Here is a 22,628-nt window from a genome sequence, read left to right as displayed (position 1 = left end):
ATCAAATGGCAGCAGTCATTTCCATTTCTAATATAAGTGTTTAGGCCCACTTACAATGACAATAATACAAAATATTGTTTTTCATGAACTGTGTACTTGTATTGTTTGTCTGGGTGGAGGTCCTGCTTTGGAAATAATTTGTACCCCTTTCAGACATTGCATTTAGTTCCCATTAAAACATTCACATGTTGCACAATGAGATGTAAGCAGGGGATCATGTGTACATTCCTGCAACTTCCTGTTTGTAAAAAATATATTTTTATTAGTATTTATTTCATATACTAACAGCATTTCATGATTAATATTTATAAATTAAGATTCCTAATAAATGACACAAGAATAAGCACACATTTGATTGGTAAATTATAGTGTAACGACCTGGAATTACACTTTATGTGTGGTGTTGGAGTTGTCCGACTTTTTGTGTGGCTGTAAACGCATCACTGGCTAAGTGCCATATGTGCATGTGTTGGCGCAAGTGAGAAAGAGCGGGCGGCTGCTGTTGATATAACAAAGTTGCTTTTGGTCTGGTTTGTACTGCAGAAAATGACAACTTTTGCTGGATAACATTTTTTTTACTAATGTTTTGTTGATGTGTTTATGGCCGACAATAAAAGTTTTGCTCAGTAAAGTGATGGATGGAATTCATGTCCTCAAAGCGTCTCGACAGACGTTAAAATATTTGAACAATGATGACGAAAACTGTTTTCTCTGTGTCGAAAATTGTTATGCGCTTATTTTTTTATTTGATTTTGTGCGTGGCATAGATTTTCCGTGCACAGAGGACGCTTGAGCAGTGCGCAATTGCACAGGCGCGCACCTTAGAGGGAACGTTGTTCCCAAACTCTTCACTTTTCTTATATTAAAGTTGACTTTTGGAATATTTAGGAGCGAGGCAATTTCACGACTGGATTTGTTGCACAGCTGGCATCCTATGACAGTTCCACGCTGGAAATCACTGAGAGCGGCCCATTCTTTCACAAATGTTTGTAGAAACAGTCTCCATGCCTAAGTGCTTGATTTTATACACCGGGCCAAGGACACCTGATTCTCATCATTTGGATGGGTGGCCAAATACTTTTGGCAATATAGTGTATATTGTGAGTACAAAGAGGTGTGATATCAAATTGTCACATTATCAGACTGGTCCCTTGAACAATAAAATACTAAAATCCCACTGCTCTTTATGGATATTAGTCCTGTTGAGTTCAGCATTAAACGGTACAAGCGGGTTATCTGTGTGTAGATCAGCGGCTTTTGGATATGAACGTGCTCCAGTCCCGCCTCACTTTGTTGACAAGCATGGCGACTTGAGGACTTGTCACCGAGTCGCCCTCTGGCTGCTGCTTGCTCATCAGATGTAGTGGGAATGGGATTCTGACACCAATTATGCAAACATGGTGGGAAGTTGTTGTCAGTATAGCAGCAGGTTGCTTTTTCCACGATGCATCATTCGAAACCCAAAACCTCAGGGAAAAAAATACTTTTGGGTAAACGGTTTGAACGAAGTGTGTCCTACACATAGACCTGAGACTAAACAATTATATCGGCCTGGGTACAAACGTTTCCCATCTATGGATGTTGTCATTCATCCAGGTCATAGACTGGACTGTTTGCCTCTCTTCCAAGTAGGCTTCATCAGTTCTTGCTCAAAGATCTGGTCTAGATGCTGGTGCCAAAACCCTAACTCTTGATCCAACAAGAATTTGAGATATAAGCCCGATAGGAGCAGTCCTATAGCGCAGTGGTCCCCAACCACCGGGCCGCGGCATGGTACCGGTCCGTGGATCGATTGGTACCGGGCCGCACAAGAAATAAAAAAATTAATTAATTAAAAAAAAAATTTTTTTTATTAAATCAACATAAAAAACACAAGATGCACTTACAATTAGTCAATATAGATCAATACAGTCTGCAGGGATAGAGTCCGTAAGCACATATAATTGTATTTCTTTATGACAAAAAAATAAAAAAATAAATTAAAAAAATAGCCCCCCCACCCCATGTGTGTGTATATATATATATATATATATATATATATATATATATATATATATATATATATATATATATATATATATATATATATATATATATATATATATATATGTGTGTGTATATATATATATATGTGTGTATATATATATATATGTGTGTGTATATATAGAATAGAATAGAATGGAAAGTACTTTATTGATCCCTGGGGGAAATTCAACACCACAGTTTGCTCACAATAGACAATAAACACTTGGGTAATTTTTACATGTGAATAATATAAATACAGTCTATTATACAGCATTATTCACATGTGAATAACATAAATACAGTCTATTATACAGCATTATTTACATGTGAATAATATAAATACAGTCTATTATACAGCATTATTCACATGTGAATAATATAAATAGTCTATTATACAGCATTATTCACATGTGAATAATATAAATACAGTCTATTATAGAGCATTATTTACATGTGAATAACATAAATACAGTCTATTATACAGCATTATTTACATGTGAATAACATAAATACATTATACATTTAAGTACAGTCAAAAAGGAACATATGCATTATACAGTCTGATGAACGTCTTGGATTTATATATATATATATATATATATATATATATATATATATATATATATATATATATATATATATATATATATATATATATGAAGATTAATATATTTTTTGTTGGCGGAGGCAAATTTTTCTTCGTTGTTGATGGCGACTATTTCTTCTTCGGTGGCAGCTATTCTTTGTTGTTGGCGACTATTTATCTTTGTTGTTCTGCGGGTATATATTTTTCATTGTTGGCGGTTATTTCTTTTTTTTGGTAACAGCAATTCCTTCTTCGCTAGCGCCGTCTCGTTCTTCTTATTTTGGCAGCCGCTGTTTTTTCTTTGTTGTTCGGCGACTGTTTCTTTTTTGTTGGCAGTAAATATTTCATCTTCGTTGTTCCGCCGCTATATTTTTTATTGGTGGTGGTTATTTCTTATTGTTTGGCAACAGCTGTTCTTCTTTGTTAGCGGCAGCTGTTTTTTTCTTTGTTGTTCGGCGGCTATTTCCTTTTCACTGGTGGTGGCTAATTGTTTTTTGTTGGTGGCAAATATTTCTTCTTCGTTGTTTGGCAGCTGATTTTTCTTCTTTGTTTGCGGCTAACTATTTTTCCTTGGCGCCGACTATTGCTTATGACTTGTCAATGGCTTTTTCTTTTTCGTTGGCAGCGACTATTTTTTTTTTGTTGGGGACAGCTATCTCTTTTTCATTGTTTGGTGGATATTCTTTGTTGGCGGCAGCTATTTCTTCTTTGTTGGTGGCAGCTATTTCTTTTTCATTGTTTAGTGGATATTCTTTGTTGGCGGTGACTTTCTTCTTTGTTGGTGGCAGCTATTTCTTTTTCATTGTTTAGTGGATATTCTTTGTTGGCGGTGACTATTTCTTCTTTGTTGGTGGCAGCTATTTCTTTTTCATTGTTTAGTGGATATTCTTTGTTGGCGGTGACTATTTCTTCTTTGTTGGTGGCAGCTATTTCTTTTTCATTGTTTGGTGGATATTCTTTGTTGGCGGTGACTATTTCTTCTTTGTTGGTGGCAGCTATTTCTTTTTCATTGTTTAGTGGATATTCTTTGTTGGCGGTGACTATTTCTGCTTTGTTGGTGGCAGCTATTTCTTTTTCATTGTTTAGTGGATATTCTTTGTTGGCGGTGACTATTTCTTCTTTGTTGGTGGCAGCTATTTCTTTTTCATTGTTTAGTGGATATTCTTTGTTGGCGGTGACTATTTCTTCTTTGTTGGTGGCAGCTATTTCTTTTTCATTGTTTAGTGGATATTCTTTGTTGGCGGTGACTATTTCTTCTTTGTTGGTGGCAGCTATTTCTTTTTCATTGTTTAGTGGATATTCTTTGTTGGCGGTGACTATTTCTGCTTTGTTGGTGGCAGCTATTTCTTTTTCATTGTTTAGTGGATATTCTTTGTTGGCGGTGACTATTTCTTCTTTGTTAGTGACAGCTATCTCTTTTTCATTGTTTGGTGGATATTCTTTGTTGGCGGTGACTATTTCTTCTTTGTTGGTGACAGCTATCTCTTTTTCATTGTTTGGTGGATATTCTTTGTTGGCGGTGACTATTTCTTCTTTGTTGGTGACAGCTATCTCTTTTTCATTGTTTGGTGGATATTCTTTGTTGGCGGTGACTATTTCTTCTTTGTTGGTGGCAGCTATTTCTTTTTCATTATTTAGTAGATATTCTTTATTGGCGGCAGCTATTTCTTCTTTGTTGGTGGCGGCTATTTCCTTTTCATTGTTTGTTTGATATTCTTTGTTGGCGGCAGCTATTTCATCTTTGTTGGTTTGCATTTTGCATTGTTTGGTGGATATTCTTTGTTGGCGGATATTCTTTGTTGGCGGCAGCTATTTCTTCTTTGTTGGCGGCAGCTATTTCTTCTTTGTTGGTGGCGGCTATTTCTTTTTCACTGTTTGGTAGATATTCTTCATTGGCCGCAGCTATTTCTTCTTCGTTGGCGGTGTGTATTCCTTTTTTGTTGGCGGCTTTTTTATTTTATTGGTGCCGGCTGTTTCTTGTTCCGCCGCTATATTTTTCATTGGTGGTGGTTATTTCTTCTTTTTTGGCAACAGCTATTCCCCACTCATGTCTCGTGGGTGTGCGTGGCTAGTTGAGGAGAAAACAACCTGACCGTGTGAGTGAGGAGATGTTGGTGTGTGTCTGCCAACAACAGATGTAGGTCATGGCTTGAATGTTGGCGTTAAGGTAAACATGTAGTCTCTTCTCACGGATGGAGCTACCACTTTGCATAACAAGCTCCAATTTACTGCCTTTTATTTTGCCAGGACTAATCTAGTCAACATGTGTTGTCAAAGTGAAGGGCAGAGTTTTCTTGTGTGCTCACAACAAAGTAGCCCTTATTCACTTACATCTGCTGCTTCACTTTCTAAACATTTACCATATGCAAAACATCATAGGTGTTATTTGACACCTCAGCAGATTTTTCTTCTTCCTTGTTGGCAGCTGATTCTTCCTTGTTGGTGGGTGCATTTCTTTTTTTGCTGTTCAGCGGCTATTTATTTTTCATTTGTGGTAGCTCATTTTTCTTTGTTGGTGGCGGCTATTTTTTCTTTGTTGGTGGCGGCTATTTCTTCTTTGTTGATGGCAGCTATTTTTACTTTGTTGGCGCCAGCTATTTTTTTTTCCTTGGCGAAAAATATTTCTTCTTCGTTGTTTGGCAGCTGTTTTTTCTTCTCTGTTTGTCTTTTTTTTGTTGTTGTTGGCGCCGGCTATTGCTTTTTACTTGTCGGCAGCTATTTCTTTTTTGTTGTCAGTGACTATTTTTTCTTCGTTGGTAACAGCTTCCTCCTTGTCATTGTTTGGTGGATATTCTTTGTTGGTGGCAGCTATTTATTTTTTGTTAGTGGCGGCTATTTCTTTTTCATTTGTTGGTGAATATTCTTTGTTGGCAGCGGCTATTTCTTCTTCATTGGCAGAGATTATTTCTTCTTTGGTGGTGGCGGCTATTTCTTCTTCGTTGGTGGTGGGTATTCATTTTTTGTTGCTGGCTTCTTCATTTCATGGGCACCGGCTGTTTCTTTTTAGTTGGCAGTAAATATTTCTTCTTCGTTGTTCGGCAGCTATTTCTTTTTCATTGTTTGGTGGATATTCTTTGTTGGCGGCAGCTATTTCTTCTCTGTTTGTGGCGGCTATTTCTTTTTTATTGTTTGGTGGATATTCTTTGTGGGGGTCAGCTATCTCTTTGTCAATGTTTGGTGGATATTCTTTGTTGGCGGCAGCTATCTCCTTGTTATTGTTTGGTGGATATTATTTGTTGGCGGCAGTTATTTCTTCTTGTTGATGGCGGCTACTGCTTTTTCATTGTTTGGTGGATATTCTTTGTTGGCGACAGCTATTTCTTTTCTGTTTGTGGCGGCTATTTCTTTTTTATTGTTTGGTGGATATTATTTGTGGGTGTCAGCTATCTCTTTGTCAATGTTTGGTGGATATTCTTTGCTGGCGGCAGCTATCTCCTTGTTATTGTTTGGTGGATATTATTTGTTGGCGGCAGTTATTTCTTCTTGTTGATGGCAGCTACTGCTTTTTCATTGTTTGGTGGATATTCTTTGTTGGCGGCAGCTATTTCTTCTCTGTTTGTGGCGGCTATTTCTTTTTTATTGTTTGGTGGATATTTTTTGTGGGTGTCAGCTATCTCTGTCAATGTTTGGTGGATATTCTTTGTTGGCGGCAGCTATCTCCTTGTTATTGTTTGGTGGATATTATTTGTTGGCGGCAGTTATTTCTTCTTGTTGATGGCGGCTACTGCTTTTTCATTGTTTGGTGGATATTCTTTGTTGGCGACAGCTATTTCTTCTCTGTTTGTGGCGGCTATTTCTTTTTTATTGTTTGGTGGATATTCTTTGTGGGTGGCAGCTATCTCTTTGTCAATGTTTAGTGGATATTCTTTGCTGGCGGCAGCTATCTCCTTGTTATTGTTTGGATATTCTTTGTTGGTGGCAGCTATTTCTTCTTGTTGATGGCGGCTACTGCTTTTTCATTGTTTGGTGGATATTCTTTGTTGGCGGCAGCTATTTGTTCTCTGTTTGTGGCGGCTATTTCTTTTTTATTGTTTGGTGGATATTCTTTGTGGGCGTCAGCTATCTCTTTTTCAATGTTTGGTGGATATTCTTTGTTGGCAGCAGCTATCTCCTTGTTATTGTTTGGTGGATATTATTTGTTGGCGGCAGCTATTTCTTCTTGTTGATGTCAGCTACTGCTTTTTCATTGTTTGGTGGATATTCTTTGTTGGCGGCAGCTATTTCTTCTCTGTTTGTGGCGGCTATTTCTTTTTTATTGTTTGGTGGATATTCTTTGTGGGTGTCAGCTATCTCTTTGTCAATGTTTGGTGGATATTCTTTGCTGGCGGCAGCTATCTCCTTGTTATTGTTTGGATATTCTTTGTTGGTGGCAGCTATTTCTTCTTTGTTGGTGGCGGCTATTTCTTTTTTATTGTTTGGTGGATATTCTTTGTTGGCGGAAGTTATTTCTTCTCTGTTGTTGGCGGCTATTTCTTTTTTATTGTTTGGTGGATATTCTTTGTGGGCGTCAGCTATCTCTTTGTCAATGTTTGGTGGATATTTTTTGTTGGTGGCAGCTATCTCCTTGTTATTGTTTGGTGGATATTATTTGTTGGCGGCGGCTATTTTTTCTTTGTTGGTGGCGGCTATTTCTTTTTCATTGTTTGGTGGACATTTCTTCACTGGCAGCGGCTATTTTTTCATCGTTGGTAGAGACTATTTCTTCTTTGTTGGCTATTAATTTTTTGTTGCCGGCTTTTTCGTTTTGTTGGCAGAGACTATTTCTTTACAGTTGCCAGTAAATATTTCTTCTTCGTCGGCAGCTATTTATTTTTCATTGGTAGCGGTTATTCTTTGTTGACGGCGGCTATTTCTTCATTGGCAGCGGCTATTTTGTCTTCGTTGGCGGAGACTATTTCTTCTTTGGTGGTGGCGGCTATTTCTTCTTCGTTGGCGGTGGGTTTTCATTTTTTGCTGCCGGCTTTTTCATTAAATATTTCTCCTTCGTTGTTCTGCAGATATTTCTTTTTCATTGCTAGGGGCTATCCTTGGTTGGCGGTGGCAACATATTCTTTGTTGGCAGCAGCTACTTATTCATTGGCGGCGTCCATTTCTTATTCCTTGGTGGCAGCTTTTTCTTGTCCGTTGTTCAGCGCCTATTTCCTCCAGTCGGCCATCCAAACTAGGGATGGAAAGGAAACAATGTGAGTCGGAATGTTAGTCCGGGTTCCCACCAATGCTCGATGCCCAACCCTAATCATAATTGGGGCAAACAAGAGAGATATAGTTATTTTACATCATCAACAGGCTGTGTGTCATATTACATTTGGCATTGCAGTCTATTTTGCATAATCTGGCTCTTGTAAATCCTATTGGCCTGTTCACACCCATGTGCAAAAACTGCTTTACCAAATAGACTTTGTCTGGGGTTGGGAGTCATTCAGATGAATATATACAGTATTATATTTATTCATGTATTTCTATTGCCATATCTGATTATAGCGCGTCTCCATGACCAAGGCCCACTCCCTGTTGTGATCTGCTGATATTTGAATTGTTAAAGCCGCACCCTAGTGTGAAGGAACACTGTGTCACGTTCTGACTGCTGCTTCATTTACATGTTCTTGCCGAGCTCGACGCAATTCGTCTCAGAGCGTCTGACTTTATTATGCATTTCTTGCGTTATTCATGTGAAGGACTGAGCCAGCACCGCGGTTCAGAGATCAAGAGCGACATACAGTCGTGGTCAAAAATGTACATACACTTGTAAAGAACATCATGTCATGGCTGTCTTGAGTTTCCAATCAACTCTTATTTTGTTGTGATGTAGTGATTGGAGCACATACTTGTTGGTCACAAAAACATTCATGAAGTTTGCTTCTTTTATGAATTTATTATGGGTCTACTGAAAATGTGAGGGTCAAAAGTATACATACAGCAATGTTAATATTTGCTTACATGTCCATTGGCAAGTTTCCCTGCAATAAGGCGCTTTTGGTAGCCATCCACAAGCTTCTGCTTGAATTTTTGACCACTCCTCTTGACTAAATTGGTGCAGTTCAGCTAAATTCGTTGGTTTTCCTCACATGGACTTGTTTCTTCAGCATTGTCCACACGTTTAAGTCACATCACATGGACAAAGATAAGACCTTCTTAAGGAAAGTTCTGTGGTCAGATGAAACAAAAATGGAGCTGTTTGGCCACAATACCCAGCAATATGTTTGGAGGAGAAAAGGTGAGGGCTTTAATCCCAGGAACACTATACCTACCATCAAGCATGGTGGTGGTAGTATTATGCTCTGGGCCTGTTTTGCTGCCAATGGAACTGCTGCTTTACAGAGAGTTAATGGGACAATGAAAAAGGAAGATTACCTCAACCTAAAGTCATCAGCCCGGAGGTTGGGTCTTGGGCGCAGTTGGGTGTTCCAACAGGACAATGACCCCAAACACACCTCAAGAGTGGTAAAGGAATGGCTAAATCAGGCTAGAATGAAGGTTTTAGAATGGCCTTCCCAAAGCCCAGCCCTAAACGTGTGGACAATGCTGAAGAAACAAGTCCATGTCAGAAAACCAACACATTTAGCTGAACTGCAACAATTTTGTGAAGAGGAGTGGTCAAAAATTCAAGCAGAAGCTTGTGGATGGCTACCAAAAGCGCCTTATTGCAGTGAAACTTGCCAAGGGACAAATATTAACATTGCTGTATGTATACTTTTGACCCAGCACATTTGCTCACATGTTCAGTAGACCCATAATAAATTCATAAAAGAACCAAACTTAATGAATTTTTGTTTGTAAAGCACCAGTTCCATTGGCAGCAAAACAGGCCCAGAGCATAATACTACCACCACCATGCTTGACGGTAGGGTTGGTGTTCCTGGGATTAAAACGTCACCTTTTCTCCTCCAAACATTTTGCTGGGTATTGTGGCCAAACAGCTCCATTTTTGTTTCATCTGACATCACATGGACAAAGATAAGACCTTCTTGAGGAAAGTTCTGTGGTCAGATGAAACAAAAATGGAGCTGTTTGGCCACAATACCCAGCAATATGTTTGGAGGAGAAAAAGTGAGGAACACCATGCCTACCGTCAAGCATGGTGGTGGTAGTATTATGCTCTGGGCCTGTTTTGCTGCCAATGGAACTGCTGCTTTACAGAGAGTAAATGGGACAATGAAAAAGGAGGATTTCCTCCAAATTCTTCAGGACAAGCTAAAATCATCAGCCCGGAGGTTGGGTTTTGGGCGCAGTTGGGTGCTCCAACTGAACTGCAACAATTTTGTGAAGAGGAGTGGTCAAAAATTCAAGCAGAAGCTTGTGGATGGCTACCAAAAGTGCCTTATTGCAGTGAAACTTGCCAAGGGACAAATATTAACATTGCTGTATGTATACTTTTGACCCAGCACATTTGCTCACATTTTCAGTAGACCCATAATAAATTCATAAAAGAACCAAACTTAATGAATTTTTGTTTGTAAAGCACCAGTTCCATTGGCAGCAAAACAGGCCCAGAGCATAATACTACCACCACCATGCTTGACGGTAAGCTTGGTGTTCCTATGATTAAAATGTCACCTTTTCCTATTGCTGGGTATTGTGGCCTCCATTTTGTTTCATCTGACATCACATGGACAAAGATAAAACCTTCTGTAGGAAAGTTCTGTGGATTTGCTCATATTTTCAGTAGAGCCATAATAAATTCATATAAGAAGCAAACTTCATGAATGTTTTTGTGACCAACAAGTATGTGCTCCAATCACTCTATCACAAAAAAATAAGAGTTGTAGATATTGGAAACTCAAGACAGCCATGACATGATGTTCTTTACAAGTGTATGTAAACTTTTGACCACGACTGTACGTGTCTGGGTGGTTAAAAAAAAGAGACTTTGGATCAAACTTTTCTATATCCGTCGGTGTGAACACTAAATATTGACTGCCGGCTTGTACAAAATGTCTTCTTACACGTACTCAAGACTGCAAGGAATAAGACTCCAGCGCATTGAGTGAGACTGGCCTACTTTTGCACGCTTAAACGCACTCGCACATTCCCATCCAGCTGCATGATAGCTGTCTTCAGCAAAAGGGAAGAGTACATGTTTTGACAGCAACATCTTTCTGATGTTGGGTCTGAAAATTAAATGCTGGGGCTGAAGAAGCGCCTTGACTGACACTGTAAAACATCCATCCCCGCTCTGCTCCTGGTGACTGCGATTATATTTAAAATGCTGTTTGTCTTTTGATTCCGACGCCCTTTGGTGTGTGCTTATTTTAAACCTATTAGTACTTTTGGGTGCGTTGATTCATCTTAAAGCGCCGTTGAAGTGCCTGATTAAATACGCTCTTTTCTTCCTCCCATTCCTCCCGGGACATGTGGAATTGTACAAGTGTAAACATTTACTTCAGTGGAACTTTGTTAAGCAAATTCAACTTAACCGTTCCCATCTTTCTGCTAAAAAAAGGCTTTTTTTTCTGTCCGAAATTGTTTGTCTCATGCCATTCCAAACACCAAATCAAATATTTGACATTGGGTTGTACGGTATACCGGTATTAGTATAGTACCCATACTTGCCAACCCTCCCGAATTTTCCGGGAGACTCCCGAAAACCTCCCGGGACAAATATTCTCCCGAAAATCTCCCGATTTTCAGCCGGAGCTGGAAGCCACGCCCCCTCCAGCTCCATGCGGACCTGACTGAGGACAGCCTTTTTTCATAACGGGAGGACAACAGGGTGACAAGAACTAAATCATCCAGACTAGAGATAAATTGTATTATTATGTTTATCTTACCTAAAAATAAATATATTTATTAATTAAAAATAAATAAATAAATAAATACATGTTTACTATATTTTGCTAAAAACATCAAAATTAATTGTATTTTTATTTGTATTTTTTCCTGACTCGTTATTACATCCAGCCATAGAATTATACATTAAAATAAGCATATTGGAAATAATTTATTCTAAATTATCATAATAATTCATTTAAAATGACCATAATAAATATTAAAATAATTGCTTTAGCATTTTATTCATTACATTTTGAAACTCTCAGAAGCCAAGTTATGTTATATTCCTTAATATTTATTTATGCAAGTTTGAAGTATCAATTTTCTAAACACAGTTTTGTTTGCATATTTTCAGGATGTAGATATATATATATATATATATATATATATATATATATATATATATATATATATATATATATATATATATATATATATATATATATATATATATATATGTATGAAATACTTGACTTGGTGAATTCTAGCTGTCAATATACTCCTCCCCTCTTAACCACGCCCCCACCCCCCACCTCCCGAAATCGGAGGTCTCAAGGTTGGCAAGTATGATAGTACCGCGATACTAATGAATCATATTTGGTACTATACCGCCTCTAAAAAAGTACCCCCCCGCGCCCACGTCGTCGTCACGTCGTGACATTGCTTGTTTTACAAGCAGAGGAGCATGTTCGGCAGCGCACACACACAGAGTACTTACAAGCAGACACAGTGTGTAGACAGAAAAGGGAGAATGGACGCATTTTGGCTTAAAAAGTAAAGATAAAGGTGAAGTTATAACACTGAAACACCCTCAGGATGTCAAGACTTGGACTATGGTGTGTTTGTTTTCCCGAGATGCAAGTAAAGCTGGACTGGTCATGGCGTGAAGGTGAATACATATTTATTTATAACACTCAAAGAAACAAAAAGCGCGCTCAAGGCGGATGTACAAACTTGACTAACGAAACAAAAAGACTTGCACGTGGGCAAAAAACTGTGAACAATGAAACAAAAACACTAATTGTGGCATTAATAAACAATAAACGTACTTGGCATGGACTATGAAGTGCGCAGAGGTAAAAGTGTGAAAGGGGTATGAATCCGGGATGTCACCAGAACGACAAACTGAAAACAATGAACTTAAATACTATTGACATGATTAACGTATGTGCGTGACTCAAAACGTGAAACAGGTGCGTGACGTGACAGGTGAAAACTAATGGGTTGCTATGGTGACAAACAAGAGTGCACAATGAGTCCAAACGTGGAACAGGTGAAACTAATGGGTAATCATGGAAACAAGACAAGGGATTGAAAAGCCAGAAACTAAAGAGTCCAATAACTAAACAAAACAAAGCATGACTAAAACAAAACATGATTACACAGACATGACACAGGAAGAGGTGCTTTAAGACATGGCTAGCTAGCTAGCGGCTAACGTCCATCCGCCGTCTGCAATGTTTTAGCTACCTCTAAATCACTAATCCTCGCCTCCATGGCGACAAATAAAATATGTTTCTTACAAAATCATATTATGTTTATGAACTCAGGAAATACGTCCCTGGACACATGAGGACTTTGAATATGATCAATGTATGATCCTGTAACGACTACCTAAATGTGTGGTATCATCCAAAACTAATGTAAAGTATCAAAGAAGAGAAGAATAAGTGATTATTACATTTTAACAGAAGTGTAGATAGAACACGTTAAAAGAGAAAGCAAGCAGATATTAACAGTAAATGAACAAGTAGATTAATAATTTTTTGTTGTTGTTGTTCTTGCAGCTGTTACATATACTGTAATATTGTACATGGTAATTGAGATTTATTATTTATTGTATATATTAAATACAAATATAAAATAATATATCAGTATATATTATATACAATATGTAAATATTACATATATGTTATATTTTATATTGCTCCTATGGTAAATTTTTGGTCTACTTAATACCTGCATTATCCTTTCCATCCTTACCCTTTCCATCCTTTGAAACTGAGCTACTGTGTGGAACAATTTCCCTTGTGGATCAATAAAATTTGTCTAAGTATAAGTTATCACTCCACCTTAACCGTAATCAGAACACGGAAGTGAAGCACCACCCACCTCTAGAACGACGCGCACAGCAGGTGTTTGCTGCAGGGATGTCGCGTCTTCTCACGGCTAAAAACAGTCATTTCTTGTTGCTGTGAACCTGATATTTCCATAAGGTGGACTTTCTTTTGTCCATTTCGGCTCGCTTGTGGCTCATCCGTAGCACGTAAACTGCAGCCAAGTTCCTCCCCGCTACGGCACAGCCCAAGGGTCAAAAAGGAAGTGGTTGCGTTAATCGCCCGTTAAAAAAATGAATACCGTTATTGAAATATTTTAGGTAATGTGTTATTTTTGACAGCCCTTGTGGAAACCCCAAAAATGTGTTTCGTTATTTTCTCAATTGTAACATGCTTAAATAGAATATAATTATTCAGGCTAAAATTAAGTAAAAAAAACTAGGGAATTTTCTCAAAATAATATTTTAAATCCCGGCGCCGTCTCACATTTTTTTCTTTTTCCCCTCTCCCAGTCTGCATTTCCTGGTTTTCCACACGGAGGAGATCCATGACGTGCTTCGCATCTGGGACGGTCCCCAGGACGGAGGCGTGCTTCTGAGGGAGCTGAGCGGCTCCACGGTGCCGCCCGACGCCCACAGCACCTTCAACACCATCAGCCTGCAGTTCACCACCGACTTCTTCACCAGCAAGCAGGGCTTCGCTCTGCAGTTCTCCGGTGAGCGCCGAGAAGACGATTAGGAAAAAAAAAGAAAAATTCAAAGGCGTTGGCTTAAAAAAAAAAAAAAAAAAAAGGACACAAATCCTCAAAGGTAAACTATGATTCATCTCAGTGTGGTGCCTTTGTGCCTCCCCTCGCTTCTTCAGTCTCCACCGCCACCTCGTGCAATGACCCCGGCTTGCCGACTAATGGGACCCGCAGCGGGGACAGCAGGGAGCCCGGGGACCGTGTGGTGTTCCAGTGTGACCCGGGCTACGTCCTGCAGGGCGCCGACAGGATCGCCTGCACCGAGATCAACGGTCGCTACTTCTGGCAGCCGGACCCTCCCACCTGCTCAGGTACTCTTAAAGGCACAGCGGGTGGAGTGAACCCTGGGTCATAATCACACAAGGAAAATGATCAGAACACCACTAATACCAGGTACTGCTCAGCCTTAGGGGTCCGTCAGTCTTGAAAAAGGTCAGACGGAGCATATTGCAAGTCCCACAATAGTGTTTTTGTGATGGAACACCGTAGCTTTAATGCTATTAGCAGTGATGGGTCTAACACAGACCTGTGCAGAATACGGCCCGCGGGCCACATGCGGCCCATTAAGATTCTCAATCCGGCCCGCTGGACGTTCTACATAATTTTTTTAGACCTTTAACATCAAAACTGTAGCCGACTATATGATGTGCAGGGCTGTTCTGAAATGACCGTAAGTCTTGAACTAAAGAAAGTATCGGTCAAAATTGGCGCTTTTGATTGTTATACGAGTTATTACGGTAATCTACATAACATACCCATAAACTGACCCATAAACAGTAACACACCCATAAACTGCCCTATATATATATATATATATATATATATATATATATATATATATATATATATATATATATATATATATATATATATATATATATATATATATATATATTATGCTAGATCCACTCGACGTCCATTGCACCGGTCGCCTAGGGGGGGTCTTCACATCTGCGGTCCCCTCCAAGGTTTCTCATTGTCATGCCATTTGGTTGAGTTTTTTTCTTACCCTTATGTGGGATCTGAGCCGAGGATGTCGTTGTGGCTTGTGCAGCCCTTTGAGACACTTGTGATTTAGGGCTATATAAGTAAACATTGATTGATTGATATAAACAGCAACACACCCATAAACAGCAACCCACCCATAAACTAACCCATAAACAGTAGCAGATCCATAAACTGACCCATAAACAGCAACACACCCTTAAACAGCAACAGACCCATAAAATAACCCATAAACATAGACGGATCCATAAACTGACCCATAAACAGCAACACACTCATAAACTGCCCTATAAACAGCAACACACCCTGAAACATCAACAGACCCATAAAATAACCCATAAACAGCAACAGATCCATAAACCGACCCATAAACAGCAACACACCCATAAACTGCCCTATAAACAGCAACACACCCTTAAATAGCAACAGACCCATAAAATAACCCATAAACAGCAACACATCCATAAACTGCCCTATAACAGCAACACACCATTAAATAGCAACAGAGCCATAAAATAACCCATAAACAGCAACAGATCCATACACTGACCCATACACAGCAACACACTCATAAACTGCTTTATAAACAGCAACACACCCTTAAACAGCAACAGACCCATAAACTAACCTAGAGACAGCAGCAGATCCATAAACTGACCCATAAACTGCAACACACCCATAAACGGCCCTATAAACAGCAACACAGCCTTAAACAGCAGCATGCCCATAAAATAACCTATAAACAGCAACAGATCCATAAATTGCCCTCTAAACAGCAACAGACCCATAAAATAACCCATAAACAGCAACAGATCCATAAACTGACCCATAAACAGCAACACACTCATGAACTGCCCTAGAAAAAGCACACTCTTAAACAGCAACAGACCCATAAACAGCAGCAGATCCATAAACTGACCCATAAACAGCAACACACCCTTAAACAGCAACAGACCCATACAATAACCCATAAACAGCAACAGATCCATAAACTGCCCTATAAACAGCAACACACCCTTAAACAGCAACAGCGCCATAAAATAACCAATAAACAGCAACAGATCCATAAACTGACTCATAAACAACACACTCATAAACTGCTCTATAAACAGCAACACACCCTGAAACATCAACAGACCCATAAACTAACCCATAAACAGCAGCAAATCCATTAACTGACCCATAAACAGCAACACACTCATAAACTGCCCTATAAACAGAAACAGACCCATAAAATAACCCATAAACAGCAACACATCCATAAACTGCCCTATATACAGCAACACACCCTGAAACATCAACAGACCCATAAACTAACCCATAAACAGCAGCAGATCCATAAACAGCAACACACTCATAAACTGCCCTATAAACAGCAACACACCCTTAAACAGCAACAGACCCATAAAATAACCCATAAACAGCAACAGATCCATAAACTGCCCTATAAACAGCAACACACCCTGAAACATCAACAGACCCATAAACTAATCCATAAACAGCAGCAGATCCATAAACTGACCCATAAACAGCAACACACTCATAAACTGCCCTATAAACAGCAACACACCCTTAAACAGCAACATACCTATAAAATAACCCATAAACAGCAACACACCATTAAACAGCAACAGACCCATAAAATAACCCATAAACAGCAACAGATCCATAAACTGACCCATAAACAGCAACACACTAATAAACTGCCCTATAAACAGCAACACACCCTGAAACAGCAACAAACCCATAAAATAACCCATAAACAGCAACAGATCCATAAACTGCCCTATAAACAGCAACACACCCTTAAACAGCAACAGAGCCATAAAATAACCCATAAACAGCAACAGATCCATAAACTGACCCATAAACAGCAACACACTAATAAACTGCCCTATAAGAGCAACACACCCTTAAACAGCAACAGACCCATAAAATAACCCATAAACAGCAACAGATCCATAAAATGCCCTATAAATAACAACACACCTCTAAACAGCAACAGAGCCATAAAATAACCCATAAACAGCAACAGATCCATAAACTGACCCATAAACAGCAACACACTCATAAACTGTCCTATAAACAGCAACACACCCTTAAACAGCAACAGACCCATAAAATAACCCATAAACAGCTAGAGATCCATAAACTGCCCTATAAACAGCAACAGACCCATAAACTGACCCATAAACAGCAACAGACCCATTAACAACAACAGACCTATAAACTGACCCCGCCTCACACAGTGAGCTTTGAAAAGTGTGACGTTATTAACAAAAGGTTTGAGGGCGACACTTCTCTAACAGCCAAAGTTGACTTTGGCGTCACAAAATAATAGTTGATTATTTTCAGCTGCTATGTTTACGTTCTGCACAGAATGCGTGAGTAAGCATTTAAAAAGTGTCTTTTATCCTGCTTCATCACAGCTCCGTGCGGAGGCAACTTGAGCGGTCCGAGCGGACTGATCCTCTCCCCGGATTATCCTGAACCGTACCCTCACGGGCGGGAGTGCGACTGGACGGTCAGCGTCACCGAGGACTACGTCATCGCCCTCAGCTTCAACCAGTAAGACTCTTGACTCTGCGTCCGGCTCCTCTTGCCTTGCCAGCGCGGAATCCACAAAGTATTTGTCCCATCTCGCCCTCAACCAGATTCAGCTTGGAGCCCAGCTACGACTTCCTGCATATCTATGACGGACCAGACTCCCTCAGCCCTTTGCTGGGAAGCTTCTACGGCACGGATGTGCCCGATCGGATCGAGAGCAGCTCCAACACGCTCTTCCTGGCCTTCCGCAGCGACGCCTCGCTCAGCAGCAACGGATTCGTGCTTCAGTATCGAGGTTTGCACATTTTTGGAACATTCTTCTAATGTCCTGTTTTGTTCAGCCCGGGCCGGGGTGAGTTGGATCAGTCCTCTCCGATAAATGATATTGTCTTGTTTGAGCAGGGGTCTCAAACGCAATTTAACTGAGGGCTGCTGGAGGTGGAGTCTGGGTTAATGACTTCTACCATATTATGGGCCTTAAGGTATTATAAATTGTGTATGTTGACTAGGGATGATGTTTGATAAGAAATGATCGAGTTCGAGCCTATTATCGAATCCTCTTATTGAACCGATTCCTTATCGATGCTCTTATTGAATCCAGATAGATTGTTGTATATGGAAAAAAAACACAATATTTGGTTTAACAAAAGCTCACTTTTATTTTATAAGAAAAAAATAAATAAAATAAATAAATAAATATTGACTGTTACCCCCCTAAAAAAAAAAAAAAAAAAATATTGACTGCTGTTACCCAAAGTATATTAAGTGGGATTTTTCAGAAAAACAAATATATACAGTAACACAAAAACAACTTGTCTCTGTGATCACTACAGGTGAATAGCCATGCCTTGAGGCGTTTTTCCGGTCCATTATTTTTGCTGCTTGTGTGACATCACAGGAAATGACGTACGTTTCGATTCTCTTATTGAATCCAGATAGATTGTTGTATATGGAAAAAAACCACAATATTTGGTTTAACAAAAGCTCACTTTTATTTTATAATAAAAAAAATAATAAAAAAATAAAATAAATATTGACTGTTACCCCCCTAATAAAATAAATAAATATTGACTGTTGTTACCCAAAGTATATTAAGTGGGATTTTTCAGAAAAACAAATATATACAGCAACACAAAAACAACCTGTCTCTGTGATCACTATAGGTCAGGGGTCGGCAACCCAAGATGTTGAAAGAGCCATATTGGACCAAAAATACAAAAACAAATCTGTCTGGAGCCTCAAAAAATTAAAAGCCATATTACATACAGATAGTGTGTCATGAGATATAAATTGAATTAAGAGGACTTAAAGGAAACTAAATTACCTCAAATATACCTACAAACGAGGCATAATGATGCAATATGTACATATAGCTAGCCTAAATAGCATGTTAGCATCGATTAGCTCGCAGTCATGCAGTAACAAAATATGTCTGATTAGCACTCCACACAAGTCAATAACATCAACAAAACTCACCTTTGTGCATTCATGCACAATGTTAAAAGTTTGGTGGACAAAATGAGACAGAAAAAGAAGTGGCATTAAACACGTCCTCGAAAGTCGGAGAAAGTTATACATGTAAACAAACTGCGGTGAGTTCAAGGACCGCCAAAATTAGTAGGACAAAACGGCGCTCGCCAAATACTCGAATCAGTGAAGCTTGTTTAATATAAACAGTGTGCTTTATAACAATTAGGGAGGTTTGTGTCATGTTTGTCCTCCTACAGAAACCATATCAACACAAAAAAAAAAATGTTTCCCTTCATCTTTTTCCATTTTTTATACATTTTTGCAAAAGCTCCAGAGAGCCTCTAGGGCGGCGCTAAAGATCTAGAGCCGCGGGTTGCCGACCCCCGCTATAGGTGAATAGCCATGCCTTGAGGCGTTTTTCCGGTCCATTATTTTTGCTGCTTGTGTGACATCACAGGAAATGACGTAGCTCGGTCTAATGACTTGAGCTACGTTATTTCCTGTGATGTCCAACAGGGCATTTCTTGTGGGACGGGATTCGAATAAAGAACCAACTCTTATTCTTTACTATAGTGGCCTCGATAACGGGAACCGGTTCTCAAAAAGGGATTCGAGTCCATGGAATCGGTTCTTTTCTTATCGAACAACCGGGAGAACCGGTTTCGAACATCACCCCTAATGTTGACACGTCCGCTTGCTTACAGACAGTTGCTCTTTGTGTGTTTGTTGTGCAGTCATTTTTGTCTCGCACCATTTTTTAAATTTGTGTCTAGATCACCATAATATATTTAACTATTAGCCTCCTAGTATGCACGGGCCGCAATTATTTACTAAAATACAACGTAAACACATTTTGCTGGACGACACACTATTGCCGATAATGAAGTGAATTAGTGAAGTGAATTATATTTATATAGCACTTTTCTCTAGTGAACCAATATCTAAGTTACATTTAAACCAGTGTGGGTGGCACTGGGAGAAAGTGGGGAAAGTGTCTTGCTCAAGGACACAATGGCAGTGACTAGGATGGCGGAAACGGGGATCGAACCTGGAACCCTCAACTTGCTGGCACGGCCACTCTACTAACCGAGCTGTACCGCCCCAATGAATATGAATAATGAAAATGATCATCAGCATTATTTTTTTACTGTAATTATACTGCATATTATGTAGTAGGTTGGGAGAGTGGCCGTGTCAGCAACCTGAGGGTTCCTGGTTCAATCCCCACCTTCCACCATCCTCGTCACATGCGTTGTGTCCTTGAGCAAGACACTTCACCCTTGCTGCTGATAGGTGGTTGTTAGGGCCTTGCATGGCAGCTCCCGCCATCAGTGTGTGAATGTGTGTGTGAATGTGGAAATAGTGTCAAAGCGCTTTGAGTACCTTAAAGGTAGAAAAGCGCTATACGAGTATAACCCACTGCGGTCCGCAGGTATCTTCAGTCCGGCCCGTGAGACGTCAACACACACGGTCACACGTAAAACTGCCTGCTCACTGAACTTTGTGGATATTGAGAAAAAATGTCCAAGCACCGATCATAATTCAGAATTACACGCACTTAAATCCACCACCGTGCATGATGGGGGGAAAAATGCAAAACACTCTCTTCACGTTCATCCATGTTTGACACATTTTAGCTGCTTGATATTTCTGATTGATTACAAAACTTTAAGGAGGTCGTCACGGAAGTAAAGTAGGGAGAAGTCAAACTTTCACATGCTCTTAACCCAAATATATGAATCATATATCCATTATATTAATAATATGTATGTCAGGTTCAAACACTGATGACATTTATTAAACAAGACAGGAAGCAAAGAATCAGACAGAGGCAGAATTCAATTTTGCTCAATTGAGGAGAAACGTGTCGACCTGTAACCTCTTACAGTGTCACCCACGCTCTGGCTCAGGGGTCGGCAACCTTTACCAGTCAAAGAGCCATTTTGACCAGTTTCACAAATTAAAGAAAACAATGGGAGCCACAAAATTATTTTGAAATTTAAAATGAAATAACACTGCATACAAAGTTTTTTTTCTTGCTTTGTGCTATGTATAAACCAAGAGTCTCAGACACGCGGCCCACACCTTAATATGAAAATTGAATGTTAGTGCGGCCCGCGGGTTTTATATGAATGGCGCGTGACAGCGTCATACTTGTCAACCCTCCCGATTTTTCCGGCAGACTATGATTGTCAAGGCAACTGTTCTCTCGAACTTGCCGTGATGGTACAGCATTTAGCGCCCACTAAAATCAGCGTGCCGGCCCAGCCACCCGTTGTATGGGGCTTCTGCTTGCACACATAAGTGACAGCAAGGCATACTTGGTCAACAACCACACAGGTTACACTGACGGTGGCTGTATAAAAAACTTTAACACTCTTACTAATGATGCGCCACACTGTGAACCCACATCAAACAAGAATGACAAACACATTTCGGGAGAACATCCGCACCGTAACACAACATAAACACAATAGAACAAATACCCAGAATCCCATGCAGCCCTAACTCTTCACCTCAACCGACGCACAGAGGGGGGGTTGATGTGTGAGGGAGCAGGGTTGGGGTGGGGGCGGGGTTTGGTGGTAGCAGGGGTGTATAATGTAGCCCGGAAGAGTCAGGGCTGCATGGGATTCTGGGTATTTGTTCGGTTGTGTTTATGTTGTGTTAAGGTGCAGATGTTCTCCCGGAATGTGTTTGTCATTCTTGTTTGGTTTTGGTACAAAGTGTGGCACATTATTAGTAAGAGTGTTAAAGTTGTTTTAAATGGCCACCGTCAGTGTAACCTGCGTGGCTGTTGACCAAGTATGCCTTGCTGTCACATACGTGTGTAAGCAGAAGATGCATATAACAAGAGGCTGGGTTGGCACGCTGTTTATACAGATTGTAGAGGGCGCTAAATGCTGTACCATCATGGCACGCCCTTATTATTAATGTAAGGGTGAAAATCGGAGAATATTAATCCCGGGAGTTTTCTGCAAGAGGCACTGAAATCCGGAAGTCTCCCGGGAAAATCGGGGGGGGGAGGGGGGGGGGGGTCGGCAAGTATGCGGCTGAGCCGCATCAGACTGATCAAAAGCTCCGGAGCCGCGGGTTGCCGACCCCTGCTCTGGCTAAAGATTGTACGCCACCTCTTTTTATTTGGACTTTCCCTGTTTACAGAACAACATCTGTTTCTAAAGGAATGGGGAGTATGTAAACAGTCATTGTTTTCGGTCACATTAACACAAAAGAAAAAGATGCCTCGGGCTCGGGCTTGTCCTGGCTTCAGCCTGGGCAGGTCTTGGATGACAATAGATAACCCCCTCCCGTCTCCTCCCATCGTACACAATGGAATTTTCCAAGCCTTTGCTTGGTGCAACAAAGACAGCCTCTTGTCTGTTCATTGGGAACTCAGAGAACGGAAAGTTTTTTGATGTTTTAC

The 22,628-nt window shown here is 39.9% G+C and overlaps 1 protein-coding gene across 1 annotated transcript in view; it reads left to right on the top strand.

Annotated features, from left to right (window-relative positions):
• The window catches only part of csmd2 (CUB and Sushi multiple domains 2), an 828,472-nt gene that overhangs the window by 526,085 nt on the left and 279,759 nt on the right, over nt 1–22,628 (top strand). Inside the window, exons 27-30 of the mRNA XM_061982429.2 lie at nt 13,950–14,152; nt 14,302–14,493; nt 17,617–17,755; nt 17,842–18,029. Of these exons, the coding sequence (XP_061838413.2) occupies nt 13,950–14,152; nt 14,302–14,493; nt 17,617–17,755; nt 17,842–18,029 (722 nt within the window). The remainder of the gene's footprint in view (nt 1–13,949; nt 14,153–14,301; nt 14,494–17,616; nt 17,756–17,841; nt 18,030–22,628) is intronic.

This window comes from Nerophis lumbriciformis, linkage group LG21 (genome assembly GCF_033978685.3).
Source record: "Nerophis lumbriciformis linkage group LG21, RoL_Nlum_v2.1, whole genome shotgun sequence".
Classification (NCBI taxonomy): domain Eukaryota; kingdom Metazoa; phylum Chordata; class Actinopteri; order Syngnathiformes; family Syngnathidae; genus Nerophis; species Nerophis lumbriciformis.
This window is presented reverse-complemented; position numbering and strand designations above follow the sequence as displayed.